At 43.8% G+C, this 21,429-nt stretch overlaps 2 protein-coding genes across 6 annotated transcripts in view; both read left to right on the top strand.

Annotated features, from left to right (window-relative positions):
* ERICH2 (glutamate rich 2) overlaps positions 1–16,109 on the top strand; it is an 89,925-nt gene extending 73,816 nt beyond the window's left edge. For 2 of the 4 annotated variants that reach the window (XM_057503921.1, XM_057503922.1), the window contains 4 exons: positions 6,915–6,986; positions 7,616–7,702; positions 10,948–11,004; positions 12,865–16,109. In XM_057503921.1, the coding sequence (XP_057359904.1) occupies positions 6,915–6,986; positions 7,616–7,702; positions 10,948–11,004; positions 12,865–13,094 (446 nt within the window). In that variant the 3' untranslated portion in view covers positions 13,095–16,109. Of the gene's footprint in view, positions 1–6,914; positions 6,987–7,615; positions 10,287–10,947; positions 11,005–12,864 lie in introns of those variants that run through there. The other 2 variants (XM_036888098.2, XM_057503923.1) reach the window with 1 other exon arrangement.
* A 2,534-nt stretch (positions 16,110–18,643) lies between these two features.
* GAD1 (glutamate decarboxylase 1) overlaps positions 18,644–21,429 on the top strand; it is a 44,220-nt gene continuing 41,434 nt past the window's right edge. Inside the window, exons 1-2 of one of the 2 annotated variants that reach the window (XM_036888097.2) lie at positions 18,644–19,415; positions 20,791–20,918. In XM_036888097.2, coding sequence (XP_036743992.1) covers positions 20,837–20,918 — 82 coding nt within the window. In that variant the 5' untranslated portion in view covers positions 18,644–19,415; positions 20,791–20,836. Of the gene's footprint in view, positions 19,416–20,334; positions 20,919–21,429 lie in introns of those variants that run through there. The other variant, XM_036888095.2, reaches the window with a different exon arrangement.

Here is a 21,429-nt window from a genome sequence, read left to right as displayed (position 1 = left end):
ATGTGGATACCACATTTCTCTCTTTATTATTATTATTTTTAATAAAATGCTGAAGTGGTAGGTAGATACAAGATAAAGGCAGAAAACATAGTTTAGTGTTGTAAGAGCAAATGTAGATGATCAGGTGTGTGCCTGTAGACTATGTGTTAATCCAAGCTAGACAAGGCCAATAAAACATCCACGTATGCAGAAGATTTCTCTCAGAACGGGGGGGTGAGGTTCTAAGCCTCACCTCTGTTGATCCCCAATTTCTCACCTGATGACCCCCCTGTGACTGTGCCTGTCTTAGGTTGTTCCTCCCTTGAGGAATCTTACCCGTCTCTGGCTAACCAGTCATCTTCCGGGGCCATACAGGGAAATATAAAGTTGGTAAGTGAGAGAGAAGCCTTATTGTTTGAAAAGGTTAGCTTTTTACTTCTTTGCATATTTATGCCCTGTAGCTTCTATACCCAGCATTTGTCTTGAGGTATCTTTACCACTTGGAAGAATTATGATACTCGGTAAATTTGATATGAGGCACGAATTCTATTTAAGGGTTGTAATTAGGAAGGAAGAAGAAAAGCTATAGAAGTAGCAGGCGGAAGAAAACATGGGAAGATTGATTATTTCTTTGACATATCTTCTTGTAGAGTAACTTCAGCATGTATAGGTTTTAAGCTACTACTTAAATTGCACACACACATTAACATAATAGGAGTATAGTTACATAACCAAAGCATACCTGTAATTACCAGCCATCTCCAGTGAAACCAAGGAAACCAGTTAGGCACCTTAGGCATTTGTGAAAACTTATCTATGATATGGTGGATATTGTCCAACTGAACTTGAACAGTCTGAGAGAAATCAGACAAATTAAAACAACCCATTCCTGGGGAATGTTCACATCCCTTATGTTCTTTTAACAGTAAATAGTCTGTAGTTGTAAGATTTTGGAGCGCTACAATTTGCACTTCTCCTAATTCTTGATTGAGTTCCAACAGTATAGATCCAGTCAAATTTGTTGTTTTACTGTATGCACAGGCCAGCTTAGATATCTCCTTCTTCATTCCCATGGCAAGTCCAGGAACTGGTGGGATGAGTGCATCTACAGCTGTAGCAGTGCGTGGATCTTTGTTGGGGTTTTTTGATGATCACCTTCTGGCATGAGTCTTCCAGAGAGTGCTGATGTTGGAAGTTCTTTTTCATATCGTATCTTAGTTGATTTTCGGGGTAGCCCTATTAGGCTTTGATCCTCTGTATAAACACAAACAGACCCTTTGCCTATACTTTTATATGCCCTTTATACCCTTGTGTAGAACTCATTGGAGGTTACCACACAGGAAATGCCTTTTTTTTTTTTTTGGTATCACTAATCTAAACTTACATGACGAATATTATATTTACTAGGCTCTCCCCTATACCAGGTCCCCCCTATAAACCCCTTTACAGTCACTGTCCATCAGCATAGCAAAATGTTGTAGAATCACTACTTGCCTTCTCTGTGTTGTACAGCCCTCCCCTTTCTCCCACCCCCCCATGCATGCTAATCTTAATACCCCCCTACTTCTCCCCCCCTCTTATCCCTCCCTACCCACCCATCCTCCCCAGTCCCTTTCCCTTTGGTACCTGTTAGTCCATTCTTGAGTTCTGTGATTCTGCTGGTGTTTTGTTCCTTCAGTTTTTCCTTTGTTCTTATATTCCACAGATGAGTGAAATCATTTGGTATTTCTCTTTCTCCGCTTGGCTTGTTTCACTGAGCATAATACCCTCCAGCTCCATCCATGTTGCTGCAAATGGTAGGATTTGCCCTTTTCTTATGGCTGAGTAGTATTCCATCGTGTATATGTACCACATCTTCTTTATCCATTCATCAATCGATGGACATTTAGGTTGCTTCCAATTCTTGGCTATTGTAAATAGTGCTGCGATAAACATAGGGGTGCACTGATCTTTCTCATACTTGATTGCTGCATTCTTAGGGTAAATTCCTAGGAGTGCAATTCCTGGGTTCTTGAATGTTTTAACACTATTTTATGTCCAAAATAATTTGCCTTGTTTATCCCTTTGACGTTTAGAGTCATCGAATAAAATATTTTGATAAAATAAAATGAACTATTTTCAGTGGCCCACAAACAGAATTTTCAGTCAGAAGGAATTCTTCACGAAAATTATGTCCAATCCTCTATTTTTATAAATAATGAAACCAAAGCAGATAGAGGTTCAGCAGCAGCTTCTGCACTGCTCGGGGAGCCAGTGACACAGCGAGAGCTGAGACCCAAACCTCATCCTCCTATACCACTTTTCTTCTCCCTGGTGGCTAGTGATTCTGTAGCCTCTAGCTTCCAATTCTCTGAGTTTCTTGTGGAGCCTAATTGTGGGAAAACTTACATATTTCTATATCCATTAGTCATTTTATAAAGCCTCTGGCTGAAGATTACAAAATATAAGCCCTGATGTCACTATATCAGTCAGTTTAGTGGCTAGTCCTGAAGTATACTACGTAAACAGCAGGGGTTCATTAAAGTGCATATTGGCCTGACTTGAACCAGTGAATACATATTAAGTGCCAGGTCAATGGGGATGAAAAAGTTCAAACTGATCTATCTTAATGGCGTTATATCCTTTTAAAAACTAACTTCCTTTATTCCTCTCTCCCTCCCTCCCCTCTTTGCCTTCTTCTTTCCAACAAGTATATACTTCGCACCAACTCTGTGCCAGACCTTATACTGGGGGCTGGAGAGGAAGCAGGAATCACAGCACATACTCTAAACACTTGGGTTGACATTAGACTTGAATTGGTTTGGTTTTCACCCCTACTGGCTCATCCAGTAACACTGTTCACTCTTTTCTGCCTGTGTCAAATAGAGGTGCCCCTAAAACTAAGGATTAGAGTACAGGAAGAGGAGCTGTGGTGGGCCCTTAGGCAGGCACACGATCCAGGGACCCAAATGGCAAAGAATGTTGCTCCCAAGGGAAAGAAGGGGCTGACTGGAAATGTGGGCAAAAAGGCGCAGAGATGGAAGTGGAAGGCAGGGGACATGCAAGGTAGGGTTGGCTCCTAAGGCAGAATCTGAGGCAGATTCCCAGCAAATGATGTGAAATTAGGGAGGCCTCAGTTTAGCAATGCCAAGCCAGTTTGAGCAAGAACAGAGTTGGAGACAGACTGTCTCAGGGAGAAGAAAATGTTAGTTATTTGATGCTAATAGGAACATTTGACTGAGGGCTGCCTAAAGTGCCTCTCTATTCAGAGCAACAGACAAAATGAACTTTTGTCAATTAGCATGGACCCCAATATATTTTATATGTAAATGCTTACAGTACAGACATTCTCTTGTCTCTTTTTTTATTCTAGTTTTTCTACAGAACATCTGCCCTTTCTCTGTACAAATATTTATGTATTTATACATTTATGTATATAAACATCATTTGCATATGTGTTTATATGTGTATTTAATGTATTTATATGTTTTTATATATGTATGTGTTGAGCACCTACTATGGGAGTATTCTTGAATACATTGTTTAATTATTAAAACAATTCTGTGAGGCAGATATTACTAACCCCACTTTACAGATGAGAAAACTAAGGCTTAGCAAGGAGAACTAATCCACACAAAGTCACACAGCTACAGAGTTAGGAATAGATCCTGCATCTGGCTTGAAAGCCTCTGATATCCTCCTGCATTTCTATTTCCTCGTTTGATTAATAGGCTTATGTTTCTGGTCAAGGAGGCAGACTTGGAAAATAGATACTTTTATGGGTCAGTCAGGCCTGAAAAGGTTCCTATACTCAATATATTTATTTCCTTTATTTGCATCTGAGGCAATTTTTATAAAATAATGCATCCCTGTCCATTCCAAAATGTTTTACAAATTCATTTTATTGAATCAAAGCCAAAGGTTACTGGTATGTTGTCTGCTGCCAGTAACCATATAGCCATTTATATCTTTGTTTGGTTTCAGGACTTCCCACCTGGCATCCCAGGTGCCCATGGAGGCCTTTTCTGTTTGTCCTACCATTTAAAAAATGTGTAGTGCATTCCCCCAATAAATGCTATTTGTTGGCAGAGGCTTGAATTGTGTCTGTCTTCCACACACAGCTTTTATAGGGCCTCATACTTCCTCAGCCATTATGCTGCTGCCTCGTGCAGAACTGAGATCTCCACTGCATGCCATTTCCTCCCCCACATTGGAGGCAGCCTAGAAATGTGATTTTTTAAGGGGGACTGAAAGTCAAGAGTCCCAAGTATTTTTCTTAGATCATCTCATGATTGAGATTTTGTGCCAGTCAATCTTCCTGCTTCTTGTAAGAAGGAGACCTGTAAGCAGGGCACAGCCCTACTTCTCACAGCCAGTTGGAGAGTCTACACAAGAAACACTTATGCCTAGGAGACATCAAATATATATATATGCCTGGAAGACATAATCAATTATAATAGTTGTAAATGCTTATGAATAATGGACTGAGGACCAACCTGGTTCTCATCATTTTGGTCTAGCACAAATACAGATTTTCTTCAGAAATGATAGTTCCCATAAAGTTTTCTATTTCTTTTTGAGTAAAATTAATTACACTTTCCTGTTAGCCTAGAGTATAATTTTATCTAGGCATAAAAGGACTGCTTTCTCCTCTATATTCATTTGTATTGTATTCATTCGTTCCATTTCTTTAGTGTTTTGAGGGCCCCAGCTCCGTGCCAGGTACTCTCCTAGGGATACCGCAGTGAACAAGATCAACATTCTGCCTGCCCTAGAATAGTCTCCAGGTTGAGGGACTTAGAACCCCAGGGGCAGCAGAACCCCCTGGTTCCCTAATCCAGCCCTTCAGCCAGAAGAAAGCATCCACTGAATATTTAGGAAGGTACCAAGCCTTTTCCTAAGTCTAGAATTGTTCCAGGAAAACTAATAATAGTATTTATTCACCACTTACCATGTACCAAGGACTGGACTAAGAACTTTGTCTTCATTATCCCATAGATTCATCAAAACAGCCCAATGTGTCAATAGGATTATTAAAGAAAGGAAACTGAGATACAGACATATTAATCAGTTTCCCTAAGATGACCTAGCTAGACAGTAGCAGAACCAGGATTCCCATTTGGCATCTTCCTTTGGGGCTCATTCTGGGCTCTGCTTATAGAACCAGATTGGGGAACAACCCCCAGGACACTAACTGCATGTACTGGAGTCTTTTATCTCTTTACAAACTCTACTAGCTTGCCAAGGAGTACAAAGACCTTTTGATTCATCACCTAGAATGGATATTACTGGGCTAAGTTTCAAAGCAGGTACTATTCCCTCACTCTGAAAATTGACATTTGACAGCAATTTTTGTTAAACCATGGAAGTAGCTGATTCCATACTCCAATCCCATGGAGTAATCCTAATTCCAGTATGAAGTTTTCTAAACTGTGTCCCAAGGACTGTTAATTCAAGATTCCTTAATCATTCTACCAAAAAGGATTCTATGGGAATAATACATTGGGGAAATCACATTTTCCTTTCATAAGATTTATAATAGTTATGAGCATTTTAATGGTTCTGTAAAATCCTACAATTGCTCCTACTGTAAACTTTACTAGATTGACTTCATGTAACCTAGTTTTCCAAATACTTACTAACATCTTAAGAAACTAGTATTTCAAGGGGCAAGTTGCAGAAACCCTGCTCTATAAAGAGCCTAGCCTCAGAGAAAGATTTAGACTGCTAATGATAAGCATATTTTAATCCAAGTCTAAGTGAATAATAAGTCACTTTTATTAGAAACCTTAAAAGATGTATAAATAACTATAGGATGCTTAAAAGCAGCTTTGGAACAGCAGGCACACAGTCATGCTGACCCAGATTGATGGCAAATTTATGTTAGTGGATTAGGAAATAAAGACAGTGTTTGGTGTGTTAGGATGAAAACCATATGGGGTGAGGACCTACGAGCCACTGGGGCCTACTTGAACCATCCATGGTGATTTTTTTTCTCTTCCTCTTAGCCAGGTGAATAGCACATTTGATGTTTCAGTGCCCCCTGGGGGCCATCAAGGTATTGCTCAGGAGTCATATTGAATGGCTGATGCAGAATTAAGAATATACTCATGGCAGGTAGGAAGAAGGTACAGAGAGATCTGTAGAATGAGATCTGAAAAAATAAAATAGTCTAAAAAACACTGAAACATAATATATGTATCTTTCTGATCTCAAGGACATTGGTAACATAACTACAAGCCTAAAAAAAATCTGTTGTTATAGTCCAAAGGAAAGATGACACATTGACATAAAGGAACAATAGAAAAGAATAAATAGTGCTAAAAACAATGGGTCTGAAGAGGAGGGAGAACACTGTTAAGTAGGCAATGGCGGGTCTGAACTAGGGTAAAAGTTTTCAAAATGGAGAGAAGAAACATCAGTTTTCCCTATTTGAAAGATGAGTTTTTTAAAATGGCATCTCTACCATGAAAGAGGTTGTATTAAAAAACAAAAACAAAGAACTCTGTTCCTTCATGTTCAGACAGGCCTTTAGGAAAGGATGTGTCATGTAGACATTGGGTGGGTGACATGGGATAAGAGGGATTAAAGATCTCTAGGGACACAGACTTCTCATCAGCAAAGCCTTCATATTTTGCAGGATTTGTACCTTGTTTGGGGAGTAACAGTCAAGAAACACTTGGGCTACAGGATTTTGAGGGAAGCTTCACAGTGATGGGGATTGCATTCTTTGGGCAGGAGATTAAAAATATAATGTAGATCATTTCTCTTACAAAGCACCTAAGATAAGTAGAGCAGTCTATTTGCACTTAAATATACCCATGGTATAATTTTTGGTGTTCATCACTTTGTGCATTTTCATTTACTCTGATTGACAGTTGCAGTTGCATTCTGAGGATCCTGTTAGCTGAAACACTTTGAATATTAATAACATACATTCTGTTGTCCATTTTCAGTCCTAATCTATGAACCAGAAAATCCTGAGGCCAAGGAGTTTTTTTCACTTATTGAAGAAATGTTGCTGATGGGTAAATTTAAAAATTGAAATTCCTTCTTTCTCATAGAAACTATGAACAGCCATTATTTAAAAACCCATTATCTTAGGATATTGGCAAAGTATATCCTTAGGAAGTGGTTAAGAAAAGGTTAATGATTGTCGTGGAAGGTTTAATGAAACCAGCTTGTCCTCTGTGGGTGGTTGAGATGACTCCCTTTTCTTTATGGAGTGGAACTGCCCAAGCAAAGCAGGCTCCATGGGCGCCAGTCATCAACAGAGTCTGCGGAGGGAACAGAATATGCCAACTGCCCCATGTATTAAAGGGTTTACCCATAACTCTAAGGAAATCCAGTACCCTCTAAATAACCCTTCATCTTACTCTTTTTCTATTTAAGAATTACATTGACAATAGTAAAAAAACATTTTTATAGACCTATGTTTTAAATTTACTTTAAATCCCTAAACATCTTTATGCCAGCTAGAATATACTCTTCTGTGTACTGCTACTTTGACCTCTATACAGTAAGCAAAGTTCAGCTCAGTTATCATATTCCAAAAATAAGTATTTCTTAGTTGGAGGAGAAGCAAAAGAATTATGGTTTTTCAAAAAGTGGAAATATTAAGAAACATTTTAAGCAGTTCTCTTTCTTTCTGTGGCAGAGAAAGCTCAAAATCTTGAGGAAGATGATGAAGACAGTGATGAAGACAGAGGTGGTGAAAGTGAAGGAGAAAGCAGCAAGGATCTAAGTGAGGAAAGCGCTGATGAAAGTAGCTAATATGGTTTAATCATAATGTATTTTCATTACTGTATACCATGGAGGTGTAAAGAAGACAGCTGCATTTTAATCTAGTTGTTCTTTATTTGGCACAGAGTTCCTTTAATTTATCCATATTAGTTCAAGCTCTTTCCTCATATTTAGGTCTTAGCTCACTATGAGTTACTCAAAGAAGGAAATAGTAATTGAAAGCACTTACATACCACTGTGTGCCAGGTACTGTTCCACACACATTAATTTATTTAATCCAACAAACCCATGAGGTTTGGCTTAAAACAACACAAATTTATTACCTTACAGTAATCCAAAGTGGGTCTCACTCAGCCAAAACCGTATTTATGGGTTCTGGGAATTAGGACATAGACATAGACATCTTTGGGGTGGGGGTAGGGAGTGAGACATTATTCTGCCTATGACAGGAAGTATTAGGTTGGTATTTTTTGGAATTCATGGAATGGAGCTTGGAAGAGACAGTTTGGTTGCAGACATACACCTTAGTTAGGAGTCATTAGTTTAGACTCAGATAACACATAACAGAAATATCTCTTTGATTAGAGATAGTAATCAAAGATAAGGCAGTGGCCACAGAGAAAGTATAGTCTGAATAGAAATAGAATTATCTTAAATGATAAACAACACTTAAGTGATAGTCCAAGAAAGAGAAATATGGAAAGGAGACCAAAAAGATAGCCAGGAGAAAAATCAGGAAATTGAGCAGAGTGGAAGCCACTGGTTGCCTACTCATGATCCATCCCTCCTTGCATCTTTGCTAAGAGAGCCCTGATTCTGTTCAGATATTTACTCACTACAGACATAGCCTTGGGACTCAGTCTGGACACCCTCAGCCTATCAGTACATGGCATTTCTCAGGTGGCTGTTATTGTTCTGAAGGTGGATGTGTGACCTGCACTGGCCCAACCAGATGAAGGGCATTTTTTCATGACTGGGAGGAGAGGCCGTGCCGTTCCTCTGCTTAAGAACTGGGAAGCATGCTCCCCTACTCACTGCAGGCAGCCATTTTATGGTGATGAGAGGAACAAATCTTAGGTTGAAGGTGATGCTGTGGTTGGCAGAGGAAAAGAAGCAAGGCGATGTTTAGCCACAGAACCGACTGCTGTGGGAGGCAGCCCTCTGTCTGAGCTTACTGTTCCGTGAGATAGACTTTCTTATTGTTTAAAACACTTTGGACTGAGGTTTCTTTTACCTGCTGCCAAAAGTGTCCTGACTGATACTAAGTACCACTACAGAGACTCAGGAGATGGTTTCAGAGTCTGGAAATATCAATAACAAAAGTTATTGAGGGGACAAATCAGGTAAGAACTAAAAAAGGTGACTGGATAGCCACAAAGAGGGGGTTGGTGACATTAGGGATAGCAGTATCTGTTGAATGGGGCAGTGGGAGCCCTATTTCAGAATGCATAAGAGGTAAGGAGAAGGCGAACAAGGAATTTGACTATGAAGGAAAGGAAAAAGATGAGGTATTGTTGGAGGACATGAAACAAAAGGAGTACTTTTTTAATTAAGGTATCATTGATATACAATCTTAAGAAGGTTTCACATAAGCAGCATTGTGGTTACTACATTCACCCATATTACCAGTTCCCTCCACACACCCCATTGTAGTCACTGTCCATCAGCATAGTAAGATGCTATAGAGTCGTTACTTGTCTTCTCTCTGCCTTCGCCATGACCCCACTACATTATGTGTGTTAATCATAATGCCCTTTAATTCCCTTCTCCCTGCCTCCCCACCCACCTTCCCAACCCCTTCCCTTTGGTAACCGCTAGTCCCTTCTTGGAGTCTGTGAGTGTGCCTCTGTTTTGTTCCTTCAGTTTTGGTTTGTTCTTATACTCCACAAATGAGGGAAATCATTTGGTACTTGTCTTTCTCCACCTGGCTTATTTCACTGAGCATAATACCCTCCACCTCCATCCACGTTGTTGCAAATGATAGGATTTGTTTTCTTCTTATGGCTGAATAGTAGTCCATTGTGTGTACGTACCACATCTTTATTTATTCATCTACTGATGGACACTTCGGTTGCTTCCTTATCTTGGCTATTGTAAATACTGCTGCGATAAACATAGGGGTGCATATGTCTTTTTGAATCTGGAATCTTATTTTCTCTGGGTAGACTCGTAGTAGAGGAATTCCTGGGTCAAATGGTATTTCTATTTTGAGCTTCTTGAGGAACCTCCATACTGCTTTCCACAATAATTTACATGCCCACCAGCAGTGTAGGAGGGATCCCCTTTCTCCACATCCTTGCCAGCATGTATTGTTCCTTGGCTATTGGATGTTGGCCATCCTAACTGGTGTGAGGTGATATCTCATTGTGGTTTTAATTTGCATTTCTGGTGTAAGCCAGTGCTAAAGACAGTGGAGCAGGGAGATCAAATATATAGTACTTGATGTTTTAACTGACTCAGTAGAGCAAATATGGTTTAGTGCCTACCCTATTTCTGAATACCCATTTAAGACAATAAATTTTCTTACTACTTAATCCTACTTATTTCAGATTTTCTATTTCTTGCAGCCTAGAGAGTCCTACCCCTTGTAGGCATAGCAGGCATGACTACTATGCTTAATCTTAATACTATACTACTTAATCCTTAATTATACTTAATACTTATACTTATAAAGTATACTACTATACTTAATACTATACTACTTAATCCTACTTATTTCAGGTTTTCTATTTCTTGCAGCCTAGAGAGTCCTACCCCTTGTCAGCATAGCAGGCATGACACCAATAACATCCTCTAAGATTGTAAACCAAACTAGACTCTTTAGGTCACCCTCAGGGCTCCAGGTAGTCACTCAAAGTCAAGGAAGGGGAACTGGTGGATCTTTATGCCAGTTACAATATGTATAAAGTAGAAATATGAGACTGTTTCAAATAGTTATCTCTAGGTTGTACAACTGAGGAGGAGAGGTAGATAAGAAAAGTGTTACTTCTCAATTTACACCTTTTATTTATTCCCTTTTGTGTCATGGGCATGTATCACTTTTATATCTAAAAACTTTTTCATTGTGGTAAAATATTCAGAACATACAATTTACTATTTTAACCATTGTTAAGTGCACATACAGTTCAGTGGCATTTAGTACTTTCATATTGTGGTGAAATCATCACCACCATCTATCTCAAGAACGTTTTCATCTTAGATTGTTCCTGTTTAGCATGACTGACTCCCCATTTCCCCTGCCCTCAGTCCCTGGCAACCATTGTTCTGCTTTCTGTCTTCATGAATTTACCCTAGGCACCACATGTAAGTGAGATCCTACAATATTTGGCCCTTTTGTGACTGTGTTATTTCACTTAGCATAATGTCTTCAAGGCTCATCTGTATTGTAGCATGTATCAATATGTTATTCCTTGTTTTGGCTAGGTAATATTCCTTTGTATGTATATATCACTTTTGTTTATCCATTCATCCATTAATGGACCACTTGGGTTGCTCCCACCTTTTGGCTATTATGAATAATGTTGCTATGAACATGGGTGTATAAATACCTATTCAGTACTAAAAAATTGAGCCTATACTTGGGGTGGGAAATCTGGGAAAAATTAATAGGGTTAATCATCATTGTGCTTTCATTATGAGGTTATTTCATTTTTCTTCATTATAAGTCCATATACTTTCTTTTAACAACCATATGTTACTTGAAAGGAAAAATATATGTATTTTTTAAAAGAAAGAAGCTTTAAAAAGAAAATTAAGGTAAAACTGACCTGAGGTACAGAAAAGTTAGTATAAGGAAGGGAAGAAACAAAACAATATCCATGGAGTGCCTATTGTGTGTGAGCCCTTAGTGCCCTTTTTGGTGTGCCAGAATCTCCTAATAAGGATACATACTATTAAGTAAATAAAAATGTCATTAAGTTCAGAAAAGAAATGCCACCTGAGACAGAAACTTGCTGACCTTCATAGAACAGTGGGCATATTTGCAAACTTGCTTACCCTTGGATAGCCTAACTGGATAGGTTAAATAGGGATAATTGCAATCCATCACCAGTAGCTCCCTCAAGTCCCTATTTTCTTAGAATTCATTGCATAACTGTACAAATGTGTTTTTTATTAAGTTGATTAACTTTCATGAGCTCCTCTCCCACTCCCTTCTGTTAATATTTTAGCTTGCCACCTCTGCTCCTGTGTAACTAGGTTTTTAGTGTCTCACGCCCTCATGTCCCTAAGTGTCTCTTCATCTCTAATAAAAATTACTCTAAACATCTTTCCATAAAAAGAATTAATCAAAAATGGCCATTGTATAAAAATGATAAATTTCACAGTTCCCTGTCTACCACTGGACAGAGTGTTAGGAGGAAAGTCTCTTCCCCATGATAACAGGTACCATTTCTGTCAGTTTCTTCCTGTTAGCATCAGAAGAACTTAACCGAAGGTGGGGCAGAATATTTAATCATTAGATATCATCATCATCATCCTAAAGCCACCATCTCTTAGCTTTCAACCCAGTAATGAAAGAAAATAAGAAAAATATTAAAAACCATGAACTAAATGGAATTAAACAATACTTTAAGACACTTGTCTCAAACTAAAACTTGCTAAATTCAGATCTCTCACACCTATTAAAAGCAGTGGTCTGAACACTGATGTAACCAGCTGCCCTGCCACTGGCTGATGGAGGCCTCCTGACGACTAACTTTGGGAACTTAGTTCTTCCTTCTCTCCATTTTCTTAACTCATCTGACTCCAGATATAGCCAGGAAAGAAACTGATGCAAAACGACTACCCACATTCATTCTGCAGTTGCTAGGTGCCTTCCAGATCACTACCTGAAGATTTTAGGAATATATTAGCTTATTCAGCTGCACAAAATAAAACCCAGCAAAATAGACATTAGGTGGTTACAGTGTTCCAGGAATCAATCTGTGATGGGAATATATTGGCTTAAAAAAAAAAACCAAAAAGCCTTGCCCTCTTAGAACTCACATTTTAGAGGGAAGAAAGAAGCAATAAATAAAACATAAAATATGTCAAGAGTGGTAAAAAAAAGTGTTATAGGGAAAAAATGGGAGGGATAGGGAGTGCTGTGGTAGGGGAGAATGGCTATTTTTAATAGAAGGTTAAGAAAACATTCACTGAGAAAATAACATTTGAACATTTGAGCAAAGACCAGAATGAAAAGGAACAAATCCTACAAATACCTGGGGGAAGAGCTTTCCAAACAGAAAAGCAGTAGTTGCAAGTCCCTGAAGTGGCAGCATGCCGAGAATGTTCAAGAAACAGCAAGGAGGGGAGGGTCCTGGGGCAAAGTGAGGAGTTCATCACACAACTGTCCCCCTTTCACTCCTTCTCTGGCGAGTTTGAATATTCCATCAGAAGAATTTCTCCCTTAGGAATCAAAATTTCTCTGTGGGTTAAAAAACTTCCAAGTTACTAAAGAGGAGGGCCTCAGGTCCATATTGGGGTGACCAAGCTCTGCTGAGACAAATGGCAACAAAACAAAATACCTATTAGGCTTAGCTTGTACATCCAAGGAGAATATACTTAAATGGGTCAAATTCATTGCTGAACTAAGAGGAGGAAGAGAATATTTATTGAACACTGTAAAACAGGCACAACTGAGCTTACTATTATGGGTTTTATGGGCATCAAATAATCCCACACAGTTTATATTAGCCCCCATTTTACTGATGAGAAAAATTAGAATGACAGCAGTGAAAAGATAGCTAATAAGTAGAATCAACATTTGAACTCATTTGATTGACTAAGTTTTTGCTTTTCCTTCCATAACAAGCTGCCATAAAGTCCTCAAGAAGTTCTTGAGTCCACAGCCATTTACTACATGAGAAGATTCCCCAGTGAAAAGTTATGAAATGCTAATAATACATTATTTCAGAGGAATGAAGTTTTATCTGATCTCACTTGATGCCCTACTATAAGTGTCCAGAGAGATTAAGTGATTGTCCAAGGTCAAAGGGTTATTGTGTGGCAGGGTTATGAGGCCTCACAGAGCAGTGAACTGTGTCCAGGAAGTCCTGAAACCTGTATTTGTTTCCTCATCTACAAAATAGAGGGTCTCATGTAATAATTAAATGAGGATTAATACAATAAACACACCATAATTTCCATGAGATAGATTTCTCCCCTCTATAACATGACAATTGTTTCTGTTAGTCATGTTTCTAGAGTGAGAGAAACAGACACAGAGAGACAATCTCTAACATGACCTGCCTCCCACCCCTAGCCCCACTACCACCACCATCAGGTCAAACTGGGCCCACAGTGAGCAATCCCCGGCAGCCTATGCCAGGACTTTTCTCTGAGTCCCATCTTGGCTCTCTTTGCCTTATTGGTGTGATAGGGTGTGTTCATTGGCAATTGCCACAAAAATGATGTGTAACACACCACCCTGAAACATGGGTTTACAATTCAGCTCCATTCCAGTGGCCAAAGCAAATCACAGCCAAGCCCAACATCAAAAGGGGGAGGGGTGGGAGTAATCTAGGGGGAAATGAGTTTTACCAGTTTAAGTTTCCCCATGTTCCAACACTCATCCCTGGCTTGTCCCTCACTGTGAAGTTGAGACAATGTGCCTATAGCCCAGTGAGACGATATCATTTAATCTGTGTATTTAGAAACTGCTTGAGCTTTCAGGTTGTGCAGATCTAAAGGATCCCAGACTCACCCAAAGATAAAGAAAACAGGATCCAGCCTTGCAGCTGAGGGTTAAGTAGAAAGAATGAGCTGCAGATGACTGCTTTGAGAAAACCCATGGCACTGATTTGAAAATGATACAGGTGAGAATGTTGGGTGTGAATAAATTCCACTGAATTCTTACACATACATTCTTGACATGAAAGGGACTGAGCTAGAGTAGCAATGATGAATCCCTGCAATTAAGTTTCCAATTTTCTCCTTGGAGTAACTGGCCAGGATTAGGCAAGGAATCTGATCTGAAACAGAAGTTTAAGTTATCAGATTCTTCACAAGTCCAAGTTTTCCAGAACTTCTCATAAACAGCATTTCCAGGCACGTAAGTCTGAAAACGGGCTACGTACATGCTATTTTAAATAATTTAAGAGCTTTTACCCTAAAGAAATGGATAAAATATCACTATACCTAGCCTCCCATTCTTTATTCTTTTTCACTAAAGCATCTTGATGTGAGAAATCATCTCTCTTGCATCCTACTCTTTTGTGAAAGGACTGATTTTGCCTTAATTTTTGTTGAGAGAAGAGCAGAAGACAGATACATCTCAAAGGATTTCTGTCAGACTTGCAACCCAAATCTGCTACTTCTTTGGTCTCCAGTTTTGCAGTGAAATATCCTGCCTGGTAACAGCTTCCTTCCTCAGGCTGCCTTTGGGATGCAGTTCTGTGGAAAAGCAACGGATATTCTGTACCCCTCTCCCTTTCACCAAAGGAACAGAGACCCTGGGTGTTTTAGGCCACTTGTGGCAGTATCTCTGAGCATTAAAAAAGGCCCTGCTTTGTGAAATACGGCAGCGTGTGAATGAGCTGGAAATGGCCTGCAGTTTTCCTGAAGTACTGCCCCCTTGTGGGAGCCTGTTGTTTGTCCTCTCAGAAATTGTGATCTATCGCCACCTGGTGGTCCCCCTGTCTTCGCGTTTGGAATAGCAAGCATTGGACTTAAAAGATTTGCAAATACAAATCACTCTGTCCTCCTTGATTAATTTCTTTAATATTAGACTATTTTCATCTTCTGAATATCAAGAAGAAAGGGGCCGTTTGACAATTATCTGAGGAACTCGGCTCCGTTCGTTAGGAGAAAAGGTCGTAATTTCCGGAGCCCTCTCCACAAGCATTCTGGCTGGAATTCTGCTTGCCTCGCCTCCCATTTAACCCCTTGTAGTCTTCCACGAGTGAGTGTGATGTGATCTGTTAGGGTGTCGACCTAGCCTTGGTCCCCAAAGAAAGTCCAGCATGATTTGGGGAACTGTTTAAAGTACACAAAAGCACCGAATAAATCTTAGCTCTGACTTAAGAAAAGCCGAGTGTGAGGTTAACAACGCTTCCCACAGCCCTCGTCTCCGGAGACAGACGTTTAAACGGTGAGCACTGCCATTTTTTCTTTTTCTTTCTTTTTTTTTTTTTGGTCATTAATTAGATACTTAAAATAGACCTTAAAGAGCCGTCTGAAATTAGCCAACACCATGGCTCCAAATTACCTTTCCTGAAGTCTAAAAATGCTAAATGCGTCAAAGAAAAAGAAAAGACTGACGTTTCTTATTTACTCACTTTGACGTGGACCATATTTTACGCATAAAAATCTCCCCCGTAGCCTGCTTGGGCGCCCCTTCCACGCCTTACTCTCCTCCCACCCACTACCTTTTTTTCCTTTGCTGAAAGGCTATGCCCCAAATCGGGTTGGAATATTGTTAAACCTTCCTGGGAAAGGGCACTGTGGGTGGAGGGTCGTGTTCCCAAGTCCCCAGACATCGCTGATCTTAAAGGAAGGTTGTCCTAGGCAGACAGGATTGAGTAGCCTGCTGCAGGCTTGCAAACTACTGACCCCGGGAGAGACCGGAGGGGTCGCTCTCGCCCACTTTCTTCTGCCTCTGTGCGTTTTGTTCTCGTTTCTTCAAAGCGCTAAACGTGAGATCAAATGTAAACGGAACAGCTGGGCGCGGACACCCCTCCCTTCCGGGCCATGCCTTACCACTGGTTCGAGTCCCTAGAGAGGATAGCTCTTTCCACCCCCCCTTATCCAGAGCATCTTCCTTGGAGAGTAATAAAAGATAAAAAGAGTGAAAAACACAGAAATACAGATGCCAAATGTTCTGAGGAGCCAAAAAAAAACCCATAACCACCTTCAATGCAAATTCTTTCCGGGCAAAGAGGAAGGGGTGAGATACTCCATCACCCCCGACCCTTGAACAAACACAGCAGTTACTGCCGGGAAGGAGGTGGGCCGGGGGCGAGCGGCGTGGGTTGGTGAAGCCCACTAAAGGGAGGAAGGATTAAAGAACTGAACTGCAGGCGCTGTCCTTCGTTCTGAAAGAACCAAGCCCTGCCTCCCACCAGGTTGTGCGGGAACTCAGTGGCATTCCACGCCTTCCCTAACGTAGCTGAGCCCATGTCTAGGTTGGAATGGGAGATAACTAGAAATTAAATCAAAGCCGAAGTCCCCAAGCCTATTACTCTACCCGCCTAGCTGGAACGTCAACTCCATGAATGCGGAGATAATATAAATGGCTGGGACGCTCCATGAGAACAGTGCCTGACACACAGTAGGTGATTAATAAATATTCGCTTGATTAATTAATGACTAACACTTAAACATTTTAAAATTAAGGATGAATTTTAATTCCTCTCCTCGCTCTATGTAAAGGAGAAATGGAGGCGTGTCCTCGTAGCTGAATGGGCTCAGCTTCAACTTGCAATACTTAAATCTTGTAGGATATTTGTTACTTAACAAGTTTTTTTTTTTCGCTAAAACGTTAAGAATGAGTTTGGAGCACAGGAGTCAGAAGAGAGAGTAGTTGGAAATTTCTCAGTCTGATGCCACAGGTGAAGATAAACGAATCTTCCTTTCCGGGTAATCTCGAATCTTAGGAGTAGGCTGAGGAGACAAGGTGTGCAGGGGTCTTCCTGGGACAGCGGACCCCGAGGGGCACCGGGCTTTGTTACCTCCTCCAGCCCATCTCCGTCCCTGCGCGTCTTGAATGATTTGACACTGACACCAGGCTCAATGACTGGTGCAACCAACCGTTTTAGGGACGAGGAGGATACGTGGGTGGAATTCTGAACCTCACCTCACAGTAAACCGCGCATTTCAAGTGTTGAAAAGCTACGCGGTGCAAGGTGTGAAGGGACGTTTCCTGTACTAGCAGAGCTCTCGAGCCCACAGCTGCAGTTAACGCAGGCACGCTGTTCAGGATGCTTCTGTGTCCTTAGAAAGCACCCGAGCTTTTGTTGTAAGGTGGAGGGAGGGCGACAGTGTTTTCTTTAATATCAAGGTCAACGCAGGTACAAACCCCACGGTGAGATCCTTCTTACTGGTCAAGCTTTATCGTCTTAGGCAGATTCTTCGATGTCCCTTACAGAATTCTCGGCGATTTGTTAAGATTTTCTACATCCCCATTGCGTCGTGGAGAAAGGCGCTGGGCAGTCAGAAAGAAGGGACCAGCAAGCCGGCAGACATCCATAAACAACCCCTGCCTGCTGCAGCGGAACAGGAAAAAAAATCACTGTGGAAACGCCTAAAGGAACCACTGGCTGCATGGTATCCTTCACACACACACACACACACACACACACACACACACACACACACACACACACACACACACACACAGGTCAACTCGTTCTTGCCCTAACACACACACACACACACACACACACAGGTCAACTCGTTCTTGCCCTAACACACACACACACACACACACACACACACACACACACACAGGTCAACTGCGTTCTTGCCCTAACGAATAATAAACTGAAGTAGAGGATAGAGAACAAAAATTAGCAACCAGGTGGCTGAGGGATGGCTTGAAGGGACAGGAGGGTAACAAACGGAGCCAGACAGCCCCTCCAGGTGTTGGCTCCAGCGCTGGGGGAAAGACCTGGCGAGGCCAGGGCCTCTCGGTCTCTGGGCGCCTGGCGCCCTCTGGTGGAAATTTTTCTATGAACGCCTTTTTACGAGAAGGGACTTTTCAGACAACAGGAATTAAGTATTCTTACACATTGCAAAGGGAGAATCGTTAAAAAGTGCGAAATCGAAGGGAGTTGGCCAGGAGAGGCAGGACCGGTCCATTGCCCCTCCCCAGCCCCCCAGGGGCCACCTCTTGTGCACTAGAATCCCCAGTGTGGAGCAGCGCTCCTGCGTGTTATCACCCTTCGGATGCGGTCAGTCAGGAGGACTTCTCTCCCCATCACCACGAGGACCAAAGCCAGGCCCTCTTCTCTGCCGGAGACAGCGGGTGTTGTGCTCCGGTGCGGTACTTCGGGGAGGCCAGGAGCTGGAGGAGGTCACCGAAGTGAAAAAGGGACGAAGGGGCTCCGGGGTCGCAATGTTCTCTCTTCTTGGAGGTCTCCTTTCCCTTTACACCAATTCTGGCTCAGGGGAGCCAGCGAGGACACGACCCAGAACGCACTTTTGGTCAGGGAAGAGTCGCAGTCCTGGGGGAATCGCGGGTAAAGAAATTGAGGCAAAGCTTTTGCTCTTCATCAAGATATGGGAGGAGGACGGAAAGGAGGTAGGGAAGAAGAACCGCTCAGCAAGGCAGACTTTCTTCATGGGAATTATCTTTTCCCAGGTCTTACTCGACATTCTGCCTGTTTCAAAAAATAGACTGTGTTGAGTACCTTTTTCCTTTTCCGGGTGCAAAACCGTAATGTGGGTTTATAACCATCCTTTAAAGCTCCAGAGCAGATCGGGCACCTGCAGAGGAGCCCCGCGGTTCTGCCGACCAGCTGCACCCGCGAGCAGCAGCCTCGTGATTCCCCCGCCGAGCAGGTCCCGCCTCCCCACTCCGCCCCCGCCTCCCTCGAAGCCCAGCCGCCGCCTCTCCCCAGCGCTCTCTTCTCCCGGCGCTCGCGTGCGGGACGGTGCTGGCTGAAGCGAGGCGGCCGCAGGAGGTAACACCGGGGAGATCACGCCTGCGGCACGGCCGGGAGGAACCGAGCGGACAGCCAGGCGCTGCGCGGAGGAGCGGCAGGAGTGCCGGCTTGCTGTCGCCGAGCCCAGGGGTAAGCGCACTGCTGCCTGGACTTCCTAGCGCTCAGCCTCCACTGTTTAACTGTTTCTTTTCACCCGCGGTTTCCCAACTCCCGCCCCCGGCAACGGCCACCTACCCTCCGGAGCAGGGTGCGCTCCGCCCGCCTCGGTTCTGGCTCCTGTAGGTGCGCCGCACAGGGCCCCTGGCGCTAGCGCCCACCCTACCCCCACCAGCGAGACTCACGCCCCGGAGACGCACAAGACCGACGCTCCAGGTGAAGTTGAGCGAGAACGAGTTTCCCCCGTTTTTCTGGCTGCTAGTGCCTTTTAGACCAAAGGGCTCCTGGGCAGTAGCCGAAGGCGCGACTCCGAGCGGTAACCTGTTACTTCCCCAGGAACCGAGGTCTACGCTCTGCCGGGGTTGCTGTTCGAGTGCGCGCGCGGGGTGTAGTTGTGGGGTTTTCAGGGAGGGTGTGGAGGCGGTGGCTGGTGGGCATTGCTCTTCCTGGTCTTAGAACTACCCAGACTGGCCCGCACAATGTCCCGGGGCCCTCGGACGCTAACGCGCCAGAGCTGAGCGGCGAGGAGGGTCGTTACGCACCGACCCTTGTGTGCCGCCTCTCGTGTGCTGGAGGCAAGTTCGTTTCCCCGGTGATGCCCACGCTTGCTTGCCTCCCTCACCCTCTCCGGGTGTGTATGGCGAGAAATTAAGGGGCCTCAGAGAGTTGGGTGGGAGGGAAACGTAAAAACCTGGGCTAAGCCTTGTCCTGGGCTTCGAGATGACTCAACGCAGGGGTGGGACAAAAAGGGGGCGAGCAAGGTTCCGACCGCTGCTTTCTGGCCGTCTAGGAGAATGGAAAGATATGGACCCCTTTTTTCCCTCTCACCCTGTTTCACCCAAGTTACGGGTCCCCAAAGCAGTTAGCCTCCTTTCCAGGGAATTAGCCAGACACAACAACGGGAACCAGACACCGAACCAGACGTGCCCGCCCTGCGCGCCCCACCACCACCCCTGCCTGCCTGCCTGCCGGCTGCTGAGAGCCCAGTGGGGCTTGTCCGGGTTCGGGGGGTGGATCGCGCACTGAGCCTCCCCTGCCCTCCTAGCCCAGTCCTATGCGTCCACCCGTCCTACACTGGCCTTGGGCTCTCCAAGATTCAGCGCTGCGCTCCAGGTCGCCCCGCTCCGCCGCAAGACTGGAAAGCCGTTGTCGGCGCCCGGGCCCCAGCGCTCACGCAGACGTCTCCTCCTCCCGGCCGAGCGCCCAGACCCAGCGGGCTGGCTGCCCTTCCTTCCGCCTCCCTCACGAGCCCAGACCTAAGGGGGAGCGTCCGCGCACCCAGCTCAGTCACCTCCCGCGTGCCGGACCCCGGAAACCCTCTCCGCACAGCTCCTGTTTTTCTTTGCAGCCTATTTCTGCGCCCGACTGGCCGAGGGCCCGGTAAGACCCAGCTGATGGCGTCTTCGACCCCTTCTTCGTCTGCAACCTCCTCGAACGCGGGAGCGGACCCCAACACTACCAACCTGCGCCCCACAAGTAAGTTCTGCCCCAGTTTCCTATCAAATGGGCTGCGGGGAAGAGGAGGGCGCTGGGGCGTGAGAAGCTGCGCTGGCGGAGAGACGGGGGAGCACTGACATGATGGAAGCTGGAAGCAAATGGGGCCCTGACCCGAGTTCCAGACAGAGGTCGTTCGACTGCCGCGGACGCTAGGCGATTCCGGGGCGCTGGAAAATGGGGACCACAGGGTTCGAGCGGTGGCGATAGTTGGCTTCGCTGAGGGGGAGGGACGGGTGGGAAGAGTGCTGGTTCTGTGTTGTGTGTGGTTTCTTTTCTTGGTGGGACGACGCGTGTGAGAGCAGGGAGGGTGTGAGGAGCCGGGAGCCTCGGCAGGAAGAGAGCGTCTGCCTCCGGCTTTCAGAGACGGGATCTGACCCCTCCTCCCTTCCCCCTTGCGTTGTGCTCGAAGTCTATAATCAGAGGAAATTTCGACGTTAATTGCAGCTTTTAGAAAACTCGGGGTCCCTAATTGCTCCAGATTTGCGTCGTG

This window comes from Manis pentadactyla, chromosome 6 (assembly GCF_030020395.1).
Source record: "Manis pentadactyla isolate mManPen7 chromosome 6, mManPen7.hap1, whole genome shotgun sequence".
NCBI classification, from domain to species: domain Eukaryota; kingdom Metazoa; phylum Chordata; class Mammalia; order Pholidota; family Manidae; genus Manis; species Manis pentadactyla.
This window is presented reverse-complemented; position numbering and strand designations above follow the sequence as displayed.